The 22,936-nt window shown below is 45.6% G+C and overlaps 1 protein-coding gene across 36 annotated transcripts in view; it reads left to right on the top strand.

The window, feature by feature from the left end:
• Window positions 1-22,936, top strand: part of LOC118402698 (uncharacterized) — a 54,991-nt gene that overhangs the window by 18,507 nt on the left and 13,548 nt on the right. For 35 of the 36 annotated variants that reach the window (XM_052477583.1, XM_052477582.1, XM_052477594.1 and 32 more), the window contains 4 exons: window positions 9,530-9,649; window positions 13,824-13,875; window positions 18,523-18,605; window positions 21,009-21,091. In XM_052477583.1, coding sequence (XP_052333543.1) covers window positions 9,530-9,649; window positions 13,824-13,875; window positions 18,523-18,605; window positions 21,009-21,091 — 338 coding nt within the window. The remainder of the gene's footprint in view (window positions 1-9,529; window positions 9,650-13,823; window positions 13,876-18,522; window positions 18,606-21,008; window positions 21,092-22,936) is intronic. The other variant, XM_052477595.1, reaches the window with a different exon arrangement.

The following is a 22,936-nucleotide window of genomic DNA, read 5'->3' as shown; positions in this document are numbered from 1 at the left end:
AGCCCTGTCTTAGGTGTTTATCGTAGCGCTCTCCTAGGTGTTTATCGTAGCCCTGTCTTAGGTGTTTATCGTAGCCCTGTCTTAGGTGTTTATCGTAGCGCTCTCCTAGGTGTTTATCGTAGCCCTGTCTTAGGTGTTTATCGTAGCGCTCTCCTAGGTGTTTATCGTAGCCCTGTCTTAGGCGTCTCAAAGTACAGATAATTGCAGTGTATTTCCCTGGCCACATCTGCAGTCCTAATGCCTCCTTGCAGCATGCCTATGGCATGTTCACGCAGATGAGCAGGGACCCTGGGCATCTTTATTTTAGTGTTTTTCAGAGTCAGTAGAAAAGCCTCTTTAGTGTCCTACGTTTTCATAATTGTGACCTTAATTGCCTACAGTCTTAACGACCGTTTCCACAGGTGCCTGTTCATTTAATTTAATAATGGTTCCTTGAACACAATGGGGAAAGTGTTAACCTTTTACAATGAAGATCTGAAGTTATTTTGATTTATACAAATTATTTTTGAAAGACGGGGTCCTGAAAAGGGGACTTTAAAAAAAATATTTTTGCTGAGTTTGTGTTTTGATATTGAGATTTTGAACTACTACTGAGCTACAGAGAAGAAGAGCAAGAGAAAATGAGTTTTGACCAGTCATGTAAATAAGTTTTGGCTCACGATTTAAAAAAACAATACAGAGAACAGGCTATAGGATGAGAAATTCCAGAGTTTTGGCGCAGGTACAGACGAGGAGCACTAGCTAATATTGACAGATTTAATATTTTTATTTGTTAATTGATACTCCCAAGTCGGCACTATTATTTTGTAGGATAGATACTAGGTAACTGTGGACTTCTTCCCTCTAAACGGCTCTGTTAAGCACATTTCCAGCAGTTGCAGTGAATGAAGGCTGACAACGTGTCGCTGGGCAGTCCTCCGTCGCTCTCTTGTCCATGCTAGTTGTTCCCTATTCTTGGTGTGTGTGAAATATAGGGCTTTCTTCTGTTAATCAGAGCTGCTTCTCTTCTCCCTGGGAGATAAGAGCCCCACTGCCTCGTCGTCCTTAGAGAAAGTAATAGCAGTGGAAACAGAACGTTAATATCCAGGAAGGGAGATATACAATGCTAATGGCACCCAATTCCTGATGTTAGTGCACAACTAGAGAATACGGCACGACTTGTGACTTGTTGCCCTATTGGTCCTGGTCAAAAGCATTAAATAAGGAGTAGGGTGCCATTTTGGGAGGTTACCGATATTTGGTCCCAGGGCTCGCCGGGAAAGGTCATTAATTTGAGATGGGTTGAAGAGCAGCCTCTTAGAGAGGAGGGAGTGAAGAGCGATGAAGGTAAGAGGGAAAGATACCAGAATGTTCTCTCCTGCAGGGGCCCGGGTATGCTGTATCCACACACACACACACACACACACAAAGATTACAGGATGTACCCACCCATTTGTTATGGAAAGAGATTAATGCAAACCTGGGGTGTAATCATTAGTCCAAAGCATTTTTTTTTTTTTTTTGCAATTCAAACTATTTTACTCCAAATGGCAAATGTTTTGCAACAAATTTGAGTTTCTATTGAGTGATTTCAGTCAGTTCCCTCCGGGTTCTGTTTGGTTTCTAGGGAATACACCATTGTGGTACACTACTCTGGTCAAAAGTTGTGCGCTATATAGGTAATAGGGTGCCATTTGGGATGCTCATGTACATAAGAGGAATGCACTTTGCCCTCTAGATATGTTGAAATAATAAACTAAGTGTTTATATTTTGGTTAGACACGCGGCAGAAAGGCGGGGCAGAAAGGCGGGGCAGAAAGGCGGGGCAGAAAGGGGACTTTCTTTTAGTTGGATGAATCCCCCGTCTCACTTTCTTTTCTCTCGTGCCCTTTTTGACCAGGGTCCATAGGGTGTAATTTGGGACCCCCCCCCCTCTCCCCCACAGTGTCTTCAGTCATCTCCACCTATTTCCTTTATGAATGGTTTCATGACCTTAGTATTCACCCTGTCAGCACTTATACCTTAATACTTCATTTGAGACAACTTTTATATGAGAGCTGGAGCCCCGTTTTCAAGTTGCTTCACTATGACTCCAGGCACTTATTTTCTTTTTTGTCTCTCAATGGAAATCAATAAGCAATCAAGTTACTAATGAGTTTGAGCCCTCATCTTCAAGTCCACAGTAAATTCCAGTAATATTGTTCTATGAGCTTTATTTCAATGTCTTTGGACCCCCCCAGACACCTGTTCGGTGTTGTATTGTTCCGGGGTGATTTGTTTTCTTCGGTGTGGGTGAGGTGGACAGATGGTTGAAGAGCTGGACAGGTGATTGGCGTTCCTACAGTAGTGTTGGCGTGTGATATGAGGAGGAAGGTGAGTGACATTTTTAATTGAGTGTGTAGGCTACCCAATATGACATTTTGATGTTCTGGAGAACCTCCATGTAGCTGTAAGCATGGAGATAAAACCCGTTATCTCTGTTACTGGAACTGCGGAAGCCTGGGTACCAGTCTGTTTGTGCCATCATGACACTTATTGTCATGCAAACAAACAAGGAGTTGACATGATGGCAGATCTGGGACCAGGCTTCTTGGACTGAGTGATTACAAACCACATCTGGGACCAGGCTTCTTGGACTGAGTGATTACAAACCACATCTGGGACCAGGCTTCTTGGACTGAGTGATGCAGTTATTTTTAAGACGACTTGACTACTTACCATGACTTGATTCACTTCTATGACTCGTCATGAAAATCAATAAGAAGTCAAATGTCTGCTCTCAAACCTTCAAGCATTTTGTTGTAACTCACAATTTATAAATCCCAATGTATAGATCTGTGAAAGGTGAACTAAATGTCAACGTCTTTGAAGAGATATGCCCCCCCCCACACACACACACCCACTGGCCAAGCCTGACCAATAGACGTGAGTGTGTCTGTCCTGCACCTGCCTCAATTAAGGGATAGAGGGCAAAATACACACGCTTAGTTCTGTGTGTGACATTCTGCTGCATGCCCTGGACTCTGATTGGTCTGACATGGAAAGCAAGAGTCTCATTTACCCAGTCTCTCAGGGAAGTGTGTGTGTGTGATTCTGCCCGGGCCTATGGTTAATTAAAGGGATCCTTCAGACTTCATTATAGGTGAAGAGGGGAGCCTGACAGATTAATGCACTGTGTCACTTCACTGAGAAGGGACAGGGAGATGAGACGCGCGCACACACAGTCGGTCAGTCTCCGCCTCTCCCTCGTCATTAAGCGCCGCTTCCCCCTCTGCTGTCTGTCTTCTGTCACTCTGCACAGCCGTAGCTATACAGAAACAGTTTAAACTGGTTCGTGCACATGGTTTTGACTTCTCTCCAAGGGGTTCTGATTTCTGGTCCGCCTCCTGAAGGTACTTATGATAATCTGTAGGAAATGCAAATCCTGACAGCCAGCCACACACAAGCTGAGTGAGTTTGTTATTCAACAGGAGCCACTGACTGAACAGTCTGTTGGCCTTCCCTCAGTGGGTGCTCTGCATCCGTCTGGTGACTTAATTTCCTTTTCAAGTCTATAGTCATATCTCCTACACACAGGTGGCTGTGCTATATATATCATATTATAATTTATTTCTCCCCCCTCTCAGTACAGTTTCCTCACGTACTGTTGGGCAGTGACGACAGGCCGGCCCAGTGTATGGGGGCAGGCCGGCCCAGTGTATGGGGGCAGGCCGGCCCAGTGTATGGGGGCAGGCCGGCCCAGTGTATGGGGGCAGGCCGGCCCAGTGTATGGGGGCAGGCCGGCCCAGTGTATGGGGGCAGGCCGGCCCAGTGTATGGTCATGCTGTCGCTCGCTAGTTTTTAAAATGTCTTCCACAGATCAAATCCATTTATTCTTATCGCCGTCCTCTTCTGAGGGACAGGAACCTGAAATGCCATTAAATACATATTTAGCAGGGAGTTCTGGACGAGCGGTCTTGTCGACCTGGACGTTCATTGATTTGAGGCTGACTTTTGAGTTGATGATCCGACTAAAGGTGAACGTATGTAATGTGAATGGCAGCACTATAGGGCAGACACACACACACACACACACACACACACTCTCTCACTATAGGGCACACACTCTCACTATAGGACACACACACACACACTCTCTCACTATAGGGCACACACTCTCACTATAGGACACACACACACACACTCTCTCACTATAGGGCACACACTCTCACTATAGGACACACACACACACACTCTCTCACTATAGGGCACACACTCTCACTATAGGACACACACACACACACTCTCTCACTATAGGGCACACACTCTCACTATAGGACACACACACACACACACACTCTCACACTATAGGGCAGCCACACACACACACACTCTCACACTATAGGGCAGCCACACACACACACACACACACACACACACACTCACTATAGGGCAGCCACACACACACTATAGGGCAGCATTAATCAGACTCTTATGTGAAACACGGACGTTAAAACCATTCCATTAGTCACTGTTTGACATGGATGTTTTGGTGTGTGAATAAATACACTTGATTTATGTTAAAGATGGAGATACTATCCAGAACACTACCATGAAATTGTGTTTCCATGATGATTCATACTCACCCGATCCTTCAACCTTTCCTCGGGAAAGGAATTGCATTGCAAGATAGTTTGCCACTGATCGGCAGAGGAAACATATCATTTCAAATGTTATTTGTCACATGCCCCCCCCACCCCGAATACTGTGAAATGCTTGTTGTATGAAGATGAAGAGGAGAGCAACATCACTTTATATTAATGTGGAAGAGGGTTGAGCAGCGTGGCTTTGTGTGGAGGTGAGCGGCGTGGCTTTGTGTGGAGGTGAGCGGCGTGGTTTGTGTGGAGGTGAGCGGCGTGGTTTGTGTGGAGGTGGGCGGCGTGGTTTGTGTGGAGGTGAGCGGCGTGGTTTGTGTGGAGGTGAGCGGCGTGGTGTGTGGAGGTGGGCGGCGTGGTTTGTGGAGGTGGGCGGCGTGGTGTGTGGAGGTGGGCGGCGTGGTTTGTGGAGGTGGGCGGCGTGGTTTGTGTGGAGGTGAGCGGCGTGGTGTGTGGAGGTGAGCGGCGTGGTGTGTGGAGGTGGGCGGCGTGGTGTGTGGAGGTGGGCGGCGTGGTTTGTGTGGAGGTGAGCGGCGTGGTTTGCGTGGAGGTGAGCGGCGCGGCTTTGCGTGGAGGTGGGCGGCGTGGCTTTGCGGAGGAACAAATTGACACAATCACTTACAGGTAGTGGTTCTCAACGGGTTACTGGAAGTATCCCCATCGTGTAAATGATCACTAGACCATGTTCTTATGAGTCTTCTCATGTAGCCCCTGTGGATAAGCCAGGTACCTCCAGGGTTAGTTGTTCTCCAGGTTGAGAACCACTGACCTACAGTATGCTGTGTCTCTGGCGATATATTGTTTTAAAGGACAGGTTCACCCATTTCTCATGTTATATTGTTTTAAAAGGACAGGTTCACCCATTTCTCATGTTATATTGTTTTAAAGGACAGGTTCACCCATTTCTCATGTTATATTGTTTTTGTATCTCTGATTTTGATGTTGTGTTTTTTTCCCTGGGCCATTTAGTGGTTAGAGCGTTGGGCCAGTAACCTAAAGGTTGCTGGATCGAATCCCTGAGCTGACCAGGTAAAAATCAGTCGTTCTGTCCCTGAACAAGGCAGTCAACCCACTGTTCCCTGGGTGCCCCCGGGTGCTCCCCCCCGCACTTCTCTGATTCAGAGGAGTTGGGCTAAATGCGGAAGACACATTTCAGTTGAGTACATTCAGTTGCACAACTGACTAGGTTATCACTCTTTCCCATGTTTATCTTTTCATGTGTATCAGAGTTATTGGTGTTCAAGCAGGCAGTAATTTGTCCGGGATGACGTAGCGTTGTGATAATCTCTCTCTACACTGGAAGTCAACAGGAATATGACTCTTAGATCTGAAACGTCCTGTCTGATGTCATAACTCGGGAGGTTGCCTTCTCTCCATTGAACCGTTGATCTTGTGTTTTGTTGTTGATCTTCCTACCACCCTAGAAATGTTTTCATGTATAATTTATTCTCCTATACGTCTGCCTCTTCAGTCCAGGGTGCATTGCATTGTGCCGTTGTGAATGTGAGACTCTGCCGGTTGAACAGGGTGAGATTGTAGACTCCTGAATTGATAGCTGTAAAATCATTTAAAACTGTGTTAACTAGCTAGCAAGCCCATAGAGAGAGCATTGCATTGTGTATTTTGTAGGCGAGTTGAGCTGCAACAGATTTCTAAAACCAATTTTCACGTTGCTACCGACCTTTATTATAACGCGTAAGTTAAACATTTGTTCACAAAAAAATATTACCTTTCCATATTACTGTGATGTAATAATGGAGTTGTTTTGGGGGGGGGGATTTTTTTTTCTTCTTTTTAAGTTGTCTCTGGTCTGTGTAAAGTTGACTCTATTCCCCCAGTCTAGAGTTTTCCTACCGTAGGCAGAATAGTTTCCATCTTAACCCAGAGGTGTGTAGTTCCTGTTGTGTATGGCGTTATGTTGGTGGAGGGATCCGCCTGCTGAAACATTGTCTACAGTTAAACACGTCGCCATGGGAATCTCAATGATTTATAGTCTCTCTCTAGCCGTTAGCCATTCTCCCGCTACCACGGCAACGCAAGGGTTGGAGTGTCCCAAAGGAAACCTTGTTCCCTTCATAAAGCACTGCTTTTGACAAGGACCCATAGGACTCTGGTCCAAAGTATTGCACTGAACAGGGAGCCATTTGGGATACGGAAATAGTTGGCACTATTATTCTGCCTAACCCTGGGGTGAGGAAGAACCAGAACTCATAAATTCAATTTTCTACTGTTTTTGCCATTAAACGTCTGACTGTCAGCGGTTCCTTTTTCGTTGTTATTATTGTGGTCCAGACTTTGCCTAGGAGATGCACAATATGAAGATATTGTTCTGTAGTACTTCACTATTCTGTTTCAGCTCTGTTTGTCCCCTGTTGTGTATGGTTGGAGGAGATGATAGTGTAGCTCTGAGGGTAAAGAACTTTCTTTGTCTGTTTGTTTACGGTCTGTGTTACACTGTTACTCTCACCCTGTCTGTTACTCTCACCCTGTCTGTTACTCTCACCCTGTCTGTTACTCTCACCCTGTCTGTTACTCTCACCCTGTCTGTTACTCTCACCCTGTCTGTTACTCTCACCCTGTCTGTTACTCTCACCCTGTCTGTTACTCTCACCCTGTCTGTTACTCTCACCCTGTCTGTTACTCTCACCCTGTCTGTTACTCTCCTGTTTCTGTTACTCTCACCCTGTCTGTCTTACTCTCACCCTGTCTGTCTTACTCTCACCCTGTCTGTCTTACTCTCACCCTGTCTGTCTTACTCTCACCCTGTCTGTCTTACTCTCACCCTGTCTGTCTTACTCTCACCCTGTCTGTCTTACTCTCACCCTGTCTGTCTTACTCTCACCCTGTCTGTCTTACTCTCACCCTGTCTGTCTTACTCTCACCCTGTCTGTCTTACTCTCACCCTGTCTGTCTTACTCTCACCCTGTCTGTCTTACTCTCACCCTGTCTGTCTTCCTGTTTCTCACCCTGTCTGTCTTACTCTCACCCTGTCTGTCTCACACTCTCACCTGTTCTGTCTGTCTTACTCTCACCCTGTCTGTCTTACTCTCACCCTGTCTGTCTTACTCTCACCCTGTCTGTCTTACTCTCACCCTGTCTGTCTTACTCTCACCCTGTCTGTCTTTCTCTCACCCTGTCTGTCTTACTCTCACCCTGTCTGTCTTACTCTCACCCCTGTCTGTCTTAGCTCTCTCACCCTGTCTGTCTTACTAACCCCTGTCTGTCTTACTCTAGCCCTGTCTGTCTGTTGTGCTCGCCCTGTCTGTCTTACTAACCCTGTTCTGTCTGTTCTTAGGAAGAGACTAGCTCGAGGGATGAGGGTATCCTGTCTTACTCACACCCTGTCTGTAGTTACTAACCCTGTTCTGTGTCTGTCTGTCTGTCTGAGGGATGAGGGTTCCTGTGTTTCTGTTATACTCTGTTACTGTTCTGTGTCTGTTCTGTAGGAAGAGACTGTAGCTCTGAGGGATGAGGGTATCCGTGTAGTGTTGTGCTCACACCTGTTGTTGTCATAGTAGTAGTACTAACCCTGTTCTGTGTCTGTTCTGTAGGAAGAGACTGTAGCTCTGAGGGATGAGGGTATCCGTGTAGTGTTGTGCTCACACCTGTTGTCGTCATAGTAGTAGTACTAACCCTGTTCTGTGTCTGTTCTGTAGGAAGAGACTGTAGCTCTGAGGGATGAGGGTATCCGTGTAGTGTTGTGCTCACACCTGTTGTTGTCATAGTAGTAGTACTAACCCTGTTCTGTGTCTGTTCTGTAGGAAGAGACTGTAGCTCTGAGGGATGAGGGTATCCGTGTAGTGTTGTGCTCACACCTGTTGTTGTCATAGTAGTAGTACTAACCCTGTTCTGTGTCTGTTCTGTAGGAAGAGACTGTAGCTCTGAGGGATGAGGGTATCCGTGTAGTGTTGTGCTCACACCTGTTGTTGTCATAGTAGTAGTACTAACCCTGTTCTGTGTCTGTTCTGTAGGAAGAGACTGTAGCTCTGAGGGATGAGGGTATCCGTGTAGTGTTGTGCTCACACCTGTTGTTGTCATAGTAGTAGTACTAACCCTGTTCTGTGTCTGTTCTGTAGGAAGAGACTGTAGCTCTGAGGGATGAGGGTATCCGTGTAGTGTTGTGCTCACACCTGTTGTTGTCATAGTAGTAGTACTAACCCTGTTCTGTGTCTGTTCTGTAGGAAGAGACTGTAGCTCTGAGGGATGAGGGTATCCGTGTAGTGTTGTGCTCACACCTGTTGTTGTCATAGTAGTAGTACTAACCCTGTTCTGTGTCTGTTCTGTAGGAAGAGACTGTAGCTCTGAGGGATGAGGGTATCCGTGTAGTGTTGTGCTCACACCTGTTGTTGTCATAGTAGTAGTACTAACCCTGTTCTGTGTCTGTTCTGTAGGAAGAGACTGTAGCTCTGAGGGATGAGGGTATCCGTGTAGTGTTGTGCTCACACCTGTTGTTGTCATAGTAGTAGTACTAACCCTGTTCTGTGTCTGTTCTGTAGGAAGAGACTGTAGCTCTGAGGGATGAGGGTATCCGTGTAGTGTTGTGCTCACACCTGTTGTTGTCATAGTAGTAGTACTAACCCTGTTCTGTGTCTGTTCTGTAGGAAGAGACTGTAGCTCTGAGGGATGAGGGTATCCGTGTAGTGTTGTGCTCACACCTGTTGTCATAGTAGTAGTACTAACCCTGTTCTGTGTCTGTTCTGTAGGAAGAGACTGTAGCTCTGAGGGATGAGGGTATCCGTGTAGTGTTGTGCTCACACCTGTTGTTGTCATAGTAGTAGTACTAACCCTGTTCTGTGTCTGTTCTGTAGGAAGAGACTGTAGCTCTGAGGGATGAGGGTATCCGTGTAGTGTTGTGCTCACACCTGTTGTTGTCGTCATAGTAGTAGTACTAACCCTGTTCTGTGTCTGTTCTGTAGGAAGAGACCGTAGCTCTGAGGAATGAGGGTATCCGTGTAGTGTTGGACTCAGAACCACCTCATCTAATCAGCATCGACGATGATCTTCTCAGCACCGGTGTTATTCTCTATCATTTAAAAGTAGGTAAGACACACACACACACACACACACACACACACACACACACACACAGTGTATGAAACATTAGGAATTCTTTCCAGGGGAATCCAAGTGAAAGATTTGATCCCTTATTGAGGTCACCTGTTAAATCCACTACAATTAGTATAGATGAAGGAGATGAAAGATTAAACTTTTTTTTTTTTAAACGCCATGAGACAGTTGACGTGTGGAATGTGTGCCGTTCAGATGAGATGGTTGACGCGTGGAATGTTCAGAGGGTTTAAGGTCAAGACACATTGTTCAAGTGCCTTTTTGACGGTAGTCGGTGCCAGACACCGGTTTGTGTCAAGAACTGCACCGCTGCTGGGTACAGTTTCCCATGGGCATCAAGAACGGTCCTCCACACAAAGGACATCCAGCCATCTTGACACAACTGTGGGAAGCATTGGAGTCAATATGGGCCAGCATCCCTGTGGAACACTTTCGCCACCTTGTTGAGTCCATGACCCTGACAAATTGAGGGCAAAAGGGGGAGGATTGCAGCTCAATATTAGGAAGGTTTCACGTTTTTATGTCACAAGTACAGTGAAAAGCCTTTATTGCAAAGCTCTAAACCTAACAATGCAGTAATCAATAACAATGTAATACTAGAAATAACAAGGTAGAACAGAACCACACTAGAAGACGATTTAGTAAGCATACTATATACAAGGTCAGTTCCTAATGGAAGGTGTTCCTAATGTTTGATATACTCTGTGTTATATATATATAAAAAGAAACGTCCTCACTGTCAACTGCGTTTATTTTCAGCTAAATGAACGTGTAAATGTTTGTATGAACATGAGCTTCAACAACCGAGACATGAACTGAACAAGTTCCACAGACGTGACTAACAGAAATGGAATAATGTGTCCCTGAACAAGGGGGGTTCAAAAGTAATAGTCAGTATCTGATGTGGCCACCAGCTGCATTAAGTACTGCAGTGCATCTCCTCCTCATGGACTGTACCAGATTTGCCAGTTCTTGCTGTGAGATGTTACCCCACTCTTCCATCAAGGCACCTGCAAGTTCCTGGACATTTCTGGGGGGAATGGCCCTACCCCTCACCCTCCGATCCGACAGGTCCCAGACGTGCTCAATGGGATTGAGATCCGGGCTCTTCACTGGCCATCGCAGAACACTGACATTCCTGTCTTCTAGGAAATCACACACAGAACGAGCCGTATGGCTGGTGGCATTGTCATGCTGGAGGGTCATATCAGGATGAGCCTACAGGAAGGGTATACATGAGGAAGGAAGATGTCTTCCCTGTAACGCACAGCGTTGAGATTGCCTGCAATGATGACAAGCCCAGGCCGATGATGCTGTGACACACCGCCTCAGACCGTGACCGACCTTCCACCTCCAAATCGAACCCGCTCCAGAGTACAGGCCTCGGTGTAACACTCATTCCTTTGACGATAAACGTGAATCGGACCATCACCCTTGGTGAGACAACCATGACTCATCAGTGAAGAGCACTTTTTGCCAGTCCTGTCTGGTCCAGCGACGGTGGGTTTGTGCCCATAAGCGACATTGTTGCCGGTGATGTCTGGTGAGGACCGGCCTTACAACAGACCTACAAGCCCTCAGTCCAGCCTCTCTCCAGCCTATTGCGGACAGTCTGAGCACTGAGGGAGGCATTGTGCGTTCCTGGTGTAACTCGGGCAGGACATTTTCCACACAATGTACAATGTATACACGTATACGAGGAAAACTACTATGTTTCTGTAATAACGTCGAGAGTTATCTATTAACCTTTAATAACAAAATAAAAATGACGTACATTTTCATATTCCATCTATCGTCATGACCACCATTGTTCCAAAGTCATGATTAATGTTCTGCAGGTTGTTCTCCATATTGAGGGGACACAGGAATGTTGTCTGTGGCCTAAGATTTACCAGGGGCGTGAGGGGTCATAAAACCCCCACGTCTTAAGACCCCTAGATCTCTCCTCTGTTGCGGTTGAGAGATAATCTGTAGGGTTGTGGTCTCCTGTAACCTGACCTGATCAGGACAGTCATGACAGGACATTGCCATTTATTTCCCTGGCCACATCTGCAGGCCTCATGCCTCCTTGCAGCATGCCTCAGGCACGTTTACGCAGATGAGCAGAGACCATGGGCATCTTTATTTTGGTGTTTTTCAGAGTCAGTAGAAAGGCCTCTTTAGTGTCCTACGTTTTCATAACTGTGACTTTAATTGTAAGCTGTTAGTGTCTTAATGACCATTCCACAGGTGCATGTTCATTAATTGTTTATGATTCATTGAACAAGCATGGGAAACAGTGTTTTAAACTCTTTATAATGAAGATCTTGGAAGTTATTTTTTACGAATGATCTTTGAAAGACAGCGTCCTGAAAAAGGGGAGTTAATGAGGGGCGTTAATACACACACGGTGCATTCGGAAAGTATTTGGACCCCTTGACTTTTTCCACATTCTGTCACATTACAGCTTTTTTCTAAAAATGGATTAAATTGATGAGGATCAATCGACACACAATACCCCATAATGACGAAGCAAAAAAAAACGTTTTTTCAACATTAATCATTTTAATTTAATTTTAATTCAAGAAACAAATATTTTACAACTTTACAGACCCTTTACTCAGTATTTGTTGAAGTGCCTTTGGCAGCGATTACAGCCTCGCGTCTTCTTGGTTACGACCCTATAAGCGTGGCACATCTTTATTTGGGAAGTTTCTCCCAATCCTCTTTGCAGATCCTCTCAATCTCTGTCAGGTTGGATGGGGAGTGTTGCTGCACAGCTATTTTCAGGTCTCTCCAGAGATGTTAGATCGGGTTCAAGTCTGGGCTCTGGCTGGGTCACTCAAGGACATTCAGAAACTTGTCCCTAAGCCACTCCTGCACTTTCTTGGCTGTGCGCTTCGGGTCATTGTCCTGTTAGGTGAACCTTCACCCCAGTCTTGGGTCCGGAGCAGGTTTTAATCAATGATCTCTCTGTACTTTGCTCTGTTCATCTTTCCCTCGATCCTGACTCTTCTCCCAGTCCCAGCTGCTGAAAAGCATCCTCACAGCATCATTCTGCCACCATCATCCCTACGGTGAAGCATGGTGGTGACCAGGTGATGAGCGGTGTCTGGTTTCCTCCAGACGTGACTCTTGGCATTCAGGACAAAGAGTTCATTCTTGGTTTCATCATTCCAGAGAATGTTGATTCTCATGGTCTGAATGTCCTTTAGGTGCCTTTTGGCAAACTCCAAGCGGGCTGTCATGTGCCTTTTTACTGAGGAGTGGCTTCTGTCTGGCCACTCTACCACAAAGGCCTGATTGGTGGAGTTCTGCAGAGATGGTTGTACACAGAGGTATTCTGGAGCTCTGTCAGTGACCATTGGCTTCTTGGTCACTTCCCTGGCCAACAAATCATGTCCTATCAATTGAGTTTACCACAGGTGGACTCTAATCAAGTTGTAGAAACGACTCAACGATGATACATGGAAACAGGATGCACCAAAGTTCAGTGTTGAGCCTCCTAGCAAATTGTCTGAATACTTATACAAATAAGGAATTTCTGTTTTTATATATATAAATTTGCAAAAATGCCAACCTGTTTTTGCTTTGTCATTATGGGGTATTGTGTATAGATTGACTTTAAATAAATGTTATTTTTTTAAATCACTTTTAGAATTAGGCTGTAATGTAACATGTTGAAAAGGTGAAGGGATCTGAATACTCTCTGAATGCACTGTACATTCTCAATGCGTTTTTTTTTTTGTTGGTACGAGCCAATATTGCACCTTGTTCTAAAACTACTGCGAAATCTGAAAAATCCATATTACTGATCGGTACTAAAGTAGTGCACAATATAGGGCTCTGGTCTAAAGTAGTGCACAATATAGGGAATAGGGCTCTGGTCTAAAGTAGTGTACAATATAGGGAATAGGGCTCTGGTCTAAAGTAGTGCACAATATTGGGAATAGGGCTCTGGTCTAAAGTAGTGCACAATATAGGGAATAGGGCTCTGGTCTAAAGTAGTGCACAATATAGGGAATAGGGCTCTGGTCTAAAGTAGTGCACTGTGTAGGGAGTAGGTTTCCATTTGGGATGCATCCTTTAGATTGGATTCTCTCATAAAGAGATCACTTACTACCTGGCAGACTTGGTAACATTGGCCTTGGGATCTGATTGCAGGAATGCAGGACGCTGGTGGGTCGACACGAGGCGCCGTCCAATCAGGATATCGGTGAGTCAGGAGGAGGAAGGGATATCTGCTGTGGGCTTCATGTGAATTTGGTATGTTATTCTGGAGACTTTTAGGCACTCTCCTCCCTTTTGACTTGGACTACTCATTATGTGACCAAGAGAAGTTGTTCTGAGCCTCACTTTTCTTCAAACTGACCCCCTTAAACTCACCGTTTCTGTCTCAACATCTGCTCGCTTCCCTCCTGTTCTCCATGGTGCTGGTCTGCAGGAGGAACACTGTCTTTGAACTCTGACCTCTAACCCTGACTCCCGGGCATTTCTAGATGGGATAGAGCTTTTTGTCAAATTGCATTGTAGCTAACCCTTTTTCCTAACTTTAACCTGCTACGTTAATTCTCCTAACCTGCTACGTTAATTCTCCTAACCTGCTACGTTAATTCTCCTAACCTGCTACGTTAATTCTCCTAACCTGGTGCTTAAGCTCTAACCTGCTAAGATTAGTAGAATTTTTTAAAATATATATTATTATTATTATTATTATTTTTTTTTACAAAAGCGGTATCTCTTCTAGACAAACTCTGTCTCCCATCATGCAGTGCTCCATGGTGCTGATCTGCAGTGACCACGATAATCAGACCGCATGCCTTACCATCTTTGGGACGACAACTTCCATTGTCAGAGTGGTCGCTCGACTATCTTGTCAATACAATAGAACATCTTTGTCTTTTTGAACTCTGACCCCTAACCCTGTCTCCCACCATGAAGCTACTTCATTTTTATGCTGATGGTACTGTTATTTACTGTTGTGCCTCGTCTCTTACAAAAGCTTTCCAGAACTTGCAAACTGCTTTTTATACTGTTCAACATACCTTGTGCCAATTGAAGCTTATCTTCAATACTGACTAAACTAATGGTGTTTTCTAAAGCAAGAAATAGACCTCTGAACCGTTCACCTGTTATTTATCACCTATCAGGGGATTGAGACTGTAACCTCATATAAATATCTTGGAGTTTTAATTGATGACGGCCTCTCTTTTTAAATTGCGTATTCAACAACTTACAAAAAAATTGAAGCTGAAATTGAGATTTTATTTTAGGAATAAGGCCTGTTTTTCATTTGAAACCAGAATGAGGCTCGTATCAGCTACATTTATGCCTTTACTAGACTATGGGGATATGTTATATAGGAATGCTTCCGCTCAGTGTTTGAGATCAATTGACACTCTTTACCATGGCACTTTGAGATTTATTTTAAACTGCAAAACCCTTACGCACCACTGCACTTTGTATACCAGGGTTGGCTGGCCTTCTCTAGTCACTCGTAGGCTCAGTCACTGGTATACTTTTATTTACAAAGCCATTTTGGGTTTACTACCTTTTTTATTTGGGCATTTTTATTGTTCAGAAATGTGGTGGGTACTCTCTTCGTTCGCTGGACTTTATCCTGCTAACTGTTCCAAATGTCCCAACTGAATTTGGTAAAAGGGCTTTTGTCCTCTGCGCCATCGTCTTGGAACACCTTACAAAATACTTTTAAACTGGAAGAACTTGTCCCGATTGGTGTTTTTAAATCACCGATGAAGGATTTTGTTATACTCTTGTGAATTCTATGGTTTTACTAGATTACTTTAGTTTTTCATGTTTGTAATTTTTGTAATGACTTTGCTGCCTATCTTGGCCAGGACACTCTTGAAAAAGAGATTTTAAATCTCAATGAGCCCTTCCTGGTTAAATAAAGGTTAAATAAGAAAACAATGTTTTAAATTAAGTGAATCATGGTGCTGGTCTGCAAGAAGAACACGGTTTGAGAACTGTGATGGCGTTGTGCTCTGATCCCCCAGACGGGGACGCTGTGCTCTGTTAACGGACTGGAGACGACCCGGCCCTGCCAGCTCACACAGGGTAATGATCCATGTGTGGGTAATGATCCGTGTGAGTGTGTTAGGAGACTGTGTGGACTTGGAAGACATGCTAAACCTCTAGTAGCTGCTCTACCCATGGAGAGCTCATCCACCCCCTTCTTCCTTTAAGACTAGATTACACAACCTGACTCCGCGCTGAACTTTCAGGCAACTTGACAAAATAAAACTGAAAAGTTTTACTCAATTCTCACTCCTTTGCCGAGGTTAAGTGAATGCATTGCCGTGAAGTACTCGATCTCTCTGACATGATTGGCTTTTGTCCAGACTCCAGCTGGCTGATTTTTACTGGAGATAACAGGCTACAACAACTCTGCAATGCTTTTGTAAAGCTATGGCATAGAGGCTGATATCAGGGCTTATATAGCTATCTGCCTCAAACTCAGATAAACCACATCAAGAGATTTTTTTTTTTCTTTTTCTCCCAGAGATCTCCTATCTCGTTCTCTCTTCTACCCCTCTCTCTCTCCATCTTTCTCTGCAGCAAATACTAATCTTGCTTCTGTTAATGGCTTTTGATGAGTGACCAAGCACCTGAGAGGATGGTGAGTGATTGATAGATCTGAGCTGCAACAGGAACAGGAATTACTATCAAATGTCCTGGAGAAAATAGCCTGAGACGCAGCCTCAAGAGGGGGATGTTGGTTCAGACGCAGCCTCTTCGGGAGGGGGATGTTGGTTCAGACGCAGCCTCTTCCGGGAGGGGGATGTTGGTTCAGACGCAGCCTCTTCCGGGAGGGGGATGTTGGTTCAGACGCAGCCTCTTCCGGGAGGGGGATGTTGGTTCAGACGCAGCCTCTTCCGGGAGGGGGATGTTGGTTCAGACGCAGCCTCTTCCGGGAGGGGATGTTGGTTCAGACGCAGCCTCTTCCGGGAGGGGATGTTGGTTCAGACGCAGCCTCTTCCGGGAGGGGATGTTGGTTCAGACGCAGCCTCTTCCGGGAGGGGGATGTTGGTTCAGACGCAGCCTCTTCCGGGAGGGGGATGTTGGTTCAGACGCAGCCTCTTCCGGGAGGGGGATGTTGGTTCAGACGCAGCCTCTTCCGGGAGGGGGATGTTGGTTCAGACGCAGCCTCTTCCGGGAGGGGATGTTGGTTCAGACGCAGCCTCTTCCGGGAGGGGGATGTTGGTTCAGACGCAGCCTCTTCCGGGAGGGGGATGTTGGTTCAGACGCAGCCTCTTCCGGGAGGGGGATGTTGGTTCAGACGCAGCCTCTTCCGGGAGGGGGATGTTGGTTCAGACGCAGCCTCTTCCGGGAGGGGGATGTTGGTTCAGACGCAGCCTCTTCCGGGAGGGGGATGTTGGTTCAGACGCAGCCTCTTCCGGGAGGGGGATGTTGGTTCAGACGCAGCCTCTTCCGGGAGGGGGATGTTGGTTCAGACGCAGCCTCTTCCGGGAGGGGGATGTTGGTTCAGACGCAGCCTCTTCCGGGAGGGGGATGTTGGTTCAGACGCAGCCTCTTCCGGGAGGGGGATGTTGGTTCAGACGCAGCCTCTTCCGGGAGGGGGATGTTGGTTCAGACGCAGCCTCTTCCGGGAGGGGATGTTGGTTCAGACGCAGCCTCTTCCGGGAGGGGGATGTTGGTTCAGACGCAGCCTCTTCCGGGAGGGGGATGTTGGTTCAGACGCAGCCTCTTCCGGGAGGGGGATGTTGGTTCAGACGCAGCCTCTTCCGGGAGGGGGATGTTGGTTCAGACGCAGCCTCTTCCGGGAGGGGGATGTTGGTTCAGACGCAGCCTCTTCCGGGAGGGGGATGTTGGTTCAGACGCAGCCTCTTCCGGGAGGGGGATGTTGGTTCAGACGCAGCCTCTTCCGGGAGGGGGATGTTGGTTCAGACGCAGCCTCTTCCGGGAGGGGGATGTTGGTTCAGACGCAGCCTCTTCCGGGAGGGGGATGTTGGTTCAGACGCAGCCTCTTCCGGGAGGGGGATGTTGGTTCAATGGCTGTAAAGGAGTAGTGGCAGGTATCTTTGATGTGATACTCTCTTTCTCTAGCGTGTTTTTTTTTTATCTCAGAGCCATGTCGGGTTGGAGTAAGCCAGGCTATAATGGGAGAAGCTCCCAGGCAGGCAGCCCAGGCCTGGCAGAGCTAACTGAATAATGGGGTCTTCTACGGGGGGCTAAAGTTGGCTCTCTTCAGCTCTCTGCCTGCCTGGCTGGTTCTATTCCCAATGGCTAAAGGCTAATCCTGGTCTCCACTTCAGACTCTGCTCTACTATCACCACCATCTGCCAATTAAAAGGAGAGGTCTGGAGCTTTGTCTGGAGCTTTGTCCAGGGCCTGTAGCCCTCCAAAATGTTTAGTAAGAGAAATGGCATCTGGCCTGTGGAGGGGATGAGCGGGGATGGGAGGAGAGGTGAGTGGTTCACAGCCGTTCAAGAGTGCTAATGGTAACCCTGAATTCCTCTTGAGGTAGCCAGCACAGAAGAGGTGGAGAGGCAGCAATTTAATCTTAACATTTGGGAGAGATGTTTTGTGCCTGCCACTAGAACTGAACACACTTATCAACAACGAATGCTTTTAATAGACTGCTCCAATTAACATCCGCCCACTGCCACAGCACTCAACTTTCAGGGCTCGTTTCCCAGACAGATCAAGTCGTGGGACTATAAAGCTATTTCTTTGGAAATTCTCTTTATTCCTGGACTAGGTTTGGTCGGTGTCCAGGAAACTGACACTTAATGTATTACTTTTTCTTTTTTTTACTGTAAAACGGGCTGATCTGTTCACATTGAGCCAGTTTCCATAACGTGCTTGTGTCTGGTTTCAGGTTCTGTCATCCAGCTAGGGAGAGGAACGATGTTCCATTTCAACCATCCTAAAGAGACTGTCCAGCTCGGAGAGCAACGCAAGGTGAGCCACAGCACTACCACTCTCACTAACCCCCAGACCACAGCTCAACCACTCTCTCACTAACCCCCAGACCACAGCTCAACCACTCTCTCACTAACCCCCAGACCACAGCTCAACCACTCTCTCACTAACCCCCAGACCACAGCTCAACCACTCTCTCACTACCCCCCAGACCACAGCTCAACCACTCTCTCACTACCCCCCAGACCACAGCTCAACCACTCTCTCACTAACCCCCAGACCACAGCTCAACCACTCTCTCACTAACCCCCAGACCACAGCTCAACCACTCTCTCACTAACCCCCAGACCACAGCTCAACCACTCTCTCACTAACCCCCAGACCACAGCTCAACCACTCTCTCACTAACCCCCAGACCACAGCTCAACCACTCTCTCACTAACCCCCAGACCACAGCTCAACCACTCTCTCACTAACCCCCAGACCACAGCTCAACCACTCTCTCTCACTAACCCCCAGACCACAGCTCAACCACTCTCTCTCACTAACCCCCAGACCACAGCTCAACCACTCTCACTAACCCCCAGACCACAGCTCAACCATTCTCTCGCTGACCCCCAGACCACAGCTGGACCACTCTTATTCTCTTAGGGTCAGTTTCCTGGACACACGCTAAGCTGTTAAATTAACATTGAACGATCTTTAGTCTAGGACTAGTTTTTAATAAAGTATTTCTAGGAAACCAGCCCTTTCGACACAACCAACTCTTCCTCCTGGACAAGAGAATACTCCAGAACGTAACCTACATTTCCCTACTTTTCCTCCTATAGAGCACTTTGCTTGTGATTTTTGCTGCTCAAGTTTACTTTATCTAACTCTGTACAGCTTAGTTTGTGTAAAATTAAAGTCAATTTGCAAATTCTTATCTCGGAGTCATAATTATTACTGTGCCGTCGGTTAAACTCTTCCTGCCAAACCAGAAACAACACACAGATGGCTCTCTTCAAAGAAATACATGTTCCATCTTCCACTTCCTCCGAGCATATCTCCTTCTACATGACCTGTGTGTACACACACACACACACACACACACAAAGCCTTTCTTCATAGCTCGTTATCAACAACTATTTATTTTTGTCTGTTTAATGAGTCCTGTAATCCTCTCAGAACGGCTGGTATTTAGACAGGATCATTATGACATCATAAAGGTATGCTTATGACCAATGTTCTGTTATAACCTGCAGGGTTCCAGTGAAGTGTTACCCAACTGTTTCCTTGGGTAATAGTCTCAATAACTCCGCGTTCTGTAATAGTAGCAATCTATTCTTTTCTATCTCATACTCAGTGTCCCAAGTGACACCCTTTTTCCTCTTCATAGTGCACTTCTTTTGAGACGGGGCTCATAGGGCACTATAAAGGGCATAGGGTACCATTTATTGGGATGCAAGCCATACGTTTTACAGAGGCAGATTCAAAAGCTAATGGAACAGATCAAGGCTGTTAAGTCCTTTTGTGTTTTAACAGTATATTTAATGTGTATGTGAATTGTATTCCAAATGGTACCTGGTCTCATTGTCGTGCGCTATAAAGAGAATAGTGTGCCATTTAGGAAGAATGGCTGATGTTAAAGGTGGTCTTTGGGCAGGAACAATTTTTAACGTGTTTTTAAAACTGTATAAATGGTGAGCACATACTGGAGCAGTTACTGGCTATCTTGGCTAACCAACTAGCAATGTCGGTCGTGGTGCGCATGACCAAAATGACACAATGACCAACCACCAAAAAGCACACCACATTTCTGTTTTGAACGTTGAGAAAAAGGTTGGAGATGGAGCCCAAAGTCCTACCTTTTTAACCACAAGGTACCCAAACTACTGCTACTAATTCAGCTTAAAAAAAATATACATCAATATTTGGCTGCAGGAGTTTCTAGCAATAATTTTAGCACTCACATATTTTCATTTGTATTGTGTACATTTAAAAAAAAAAAAAAATGGGTTTAAAGAATGTTTAAAACATAATTTTGTTTTAGGGTGACTTGACCATTTTTATTTGGACTTTTTAAATGTTTCAATAAATCAATTTAAAGTTTGTCACGTGCACAAAATACAGCCAGTGTAAACGGTATAGTCAAATGCTTTCCCTCCAGATTTTCCTCAACAGAATACTTGTCGTGTTTCAATGGACAATCGAGAAATTAAGAGCACACACGTGAAGGTAGTGAAATGTTCAGTCAGTCAGAATTAGAATCGCCCACTTTGGAAAGACTACAAGCGTTTTTGATCAGGAACAGTTTGACGACATCATTCATGTGGATCCTAGGTACCAATATGTGTATAAAGACCATTGGTGGGATCACTGATGTTCACAACGCCCAGTTTTCTGTTCGCAAAAGGTGTGTGTAATAGTGTATCTTATGTTTGTGTTTTTTTCCCCCCCCAGAGTGCCCTTCTCTCCAGTCGGTCCATGGTGCACCTCTCCGAGCCCACAGAGAACCTGTCCAAGAAAATGCTTTTCCATTCCGGGTCAGTTTTTACGAGGAAATCATGAATAAGTTCGCGCACATGTCGGTTTCAAGCGTGGGAAAAAAATGACACCATTCTCCAGACAGTCTTTTCTAAATGTAAGATTAATAAGAGCTACAGTAGCAGTCAAACGTTTGAACACACTTTCTCATTCAAGGATTTTTATTTATTTTTACTGTTTTCTACTTTGTAGAATAATAGTGATGACATCAAAACTATGAAATGACACATGTAATCATGTAGTAACCAAAAAATGGTTAGACAAATCAATAAAAAAAAAAAACTCTAGAAAGGCCGAAACCTAGAGGAACCAGACTGTGGGGTGGCCAGTCCTCTTCTGGCTGTGCCGGGTGGAGATTATAAACCTAGAGAGGAACCAGACTGAGGGGTGCCCAGTCCTCTTCTGGCTGTGCCGGGTGGAGATTATAAACCTAGAGAGGAACCAGACTGAGGGGTGGCCAGTCCTCTTCTGGCTGTGCCGGGTGGAAATTATAAACCTAGAGAGGAACCAGACTGAGGGGTGGCCAGTCCTCTTCTGGCTGTGCCGGGTGGAGATTAAAACAGAACATGGCCAAGATGTTCAAATGTTCATAGATGGTCGGCAGGTAGCCTAGTGGTTAGAGCGTTGGGCAGTAACCGAAAGGTTGCTAGATCGAATCCCTGAGCTGACCAGGTAAAAATCAGTCGTTCCTCCCCTGAACAGGCTGTTAACCCACTGTTCCTAGGTCGTCATTGTAAATAAGAATTTGTTCTTAACTGACTTGCCTAGTTAAATAAAGGTAAAATAATTATAACCATCAGTGGTTGTAGAGGGTGCAACAGGTCAGCACCTCAGGAGTAAATGTCATTTGGCTTTTGAAAGCCGATCATTCAGTTAGACACAGCAGGTGCGTTAGAGTCAAAAACAGCAGGTCCGGGAGGTGGCACGTCCGGTGAACATGTCAGGGTTCCATAGCCGCAGGCATGACAGTTGAAACTGGAGCAGCAGCACGACCAGGTGGACTGGGGACAGCAAGGAGTCATGCCAGGTAGTCCTGAGGCATGGTCCTAGGGCTCAGGTCCTCCGAGAGAGAGAATTAGAGAGAGCATACTTAAAGTCACACCGGATAAGACAGGAGAAATACTCCAGATATAACAGACTGACCCCCATATAAACAAACTACTACAGCATAAATACTGGAGGCTGAGGCAGGAGGGGACGGGAGACCCAAACAGGCAGGATATAACCCCAACAAATCAAAATATATTTTATTTTTGGCATTGTTCATAGCCACCCTTTGCCTTGATGACTGCTTTGCACACATGGCATTCTCTCACTCAGTTCTCTTTTTCTTTTTAAACCACTTATCATTGTAAATATTAGTCTATCAGGAGCCACCTTTCAATAACACACATTCATTTCTATATGTCATTTTAGTCTTTGTTTTCCTTCAGTTTGTAGCCTACATATTCCATTCCGTTGACCTTTCTCCTTCCTCGGTCAGGTCTGTGTAGTTGTTCCTGAGTCGCTAGCAGTAGTTAATCACACTAGACTAACTTTGTACAAATCGTTTGGGACATGTAGCTTATTTTAATCACATGTCCCAAATGATTTGTACAAAGTTAGTCATGTAGCTTATTTTGGAACTGCAACCTCTGGAGCCTTGTGTTCAAGATGTTGGGACCGTTGTCCATCAGTGAGGTTTGTTTTTATATTGACTATTAGTCAACCTATTGTATGCTTTTCTCACCTTTTTAAAAAATATGACAACTTTCAGGATGAATCAAACTGCTTTTATTCATCTGTATATTTAGTTTTGTAAAGGCTTTCCAAACCTGTTTTTTTAAATGATTCATAAATACTTT

This window comes from Oncorhynchus keta, chromosome 24, assembly GCF_023373465.1.
Source record: "Oncorhynchus keta strain PuntledgeMale-10-30-2019 chromosome 24, Oket_V2, whole genome shotgun sequence".
NCBI lineage: Eukaryota > Metazoa > Chordata > Actinopteri > Salmoniformes > Salmonidae > Oncorhynchus > Oncorhynchus keta.
The sequence above is the reverse complement of the archived record's forward strand: the minus strand, read 5'-3'. Positions and strand labels throughout refer to the sequence as shown.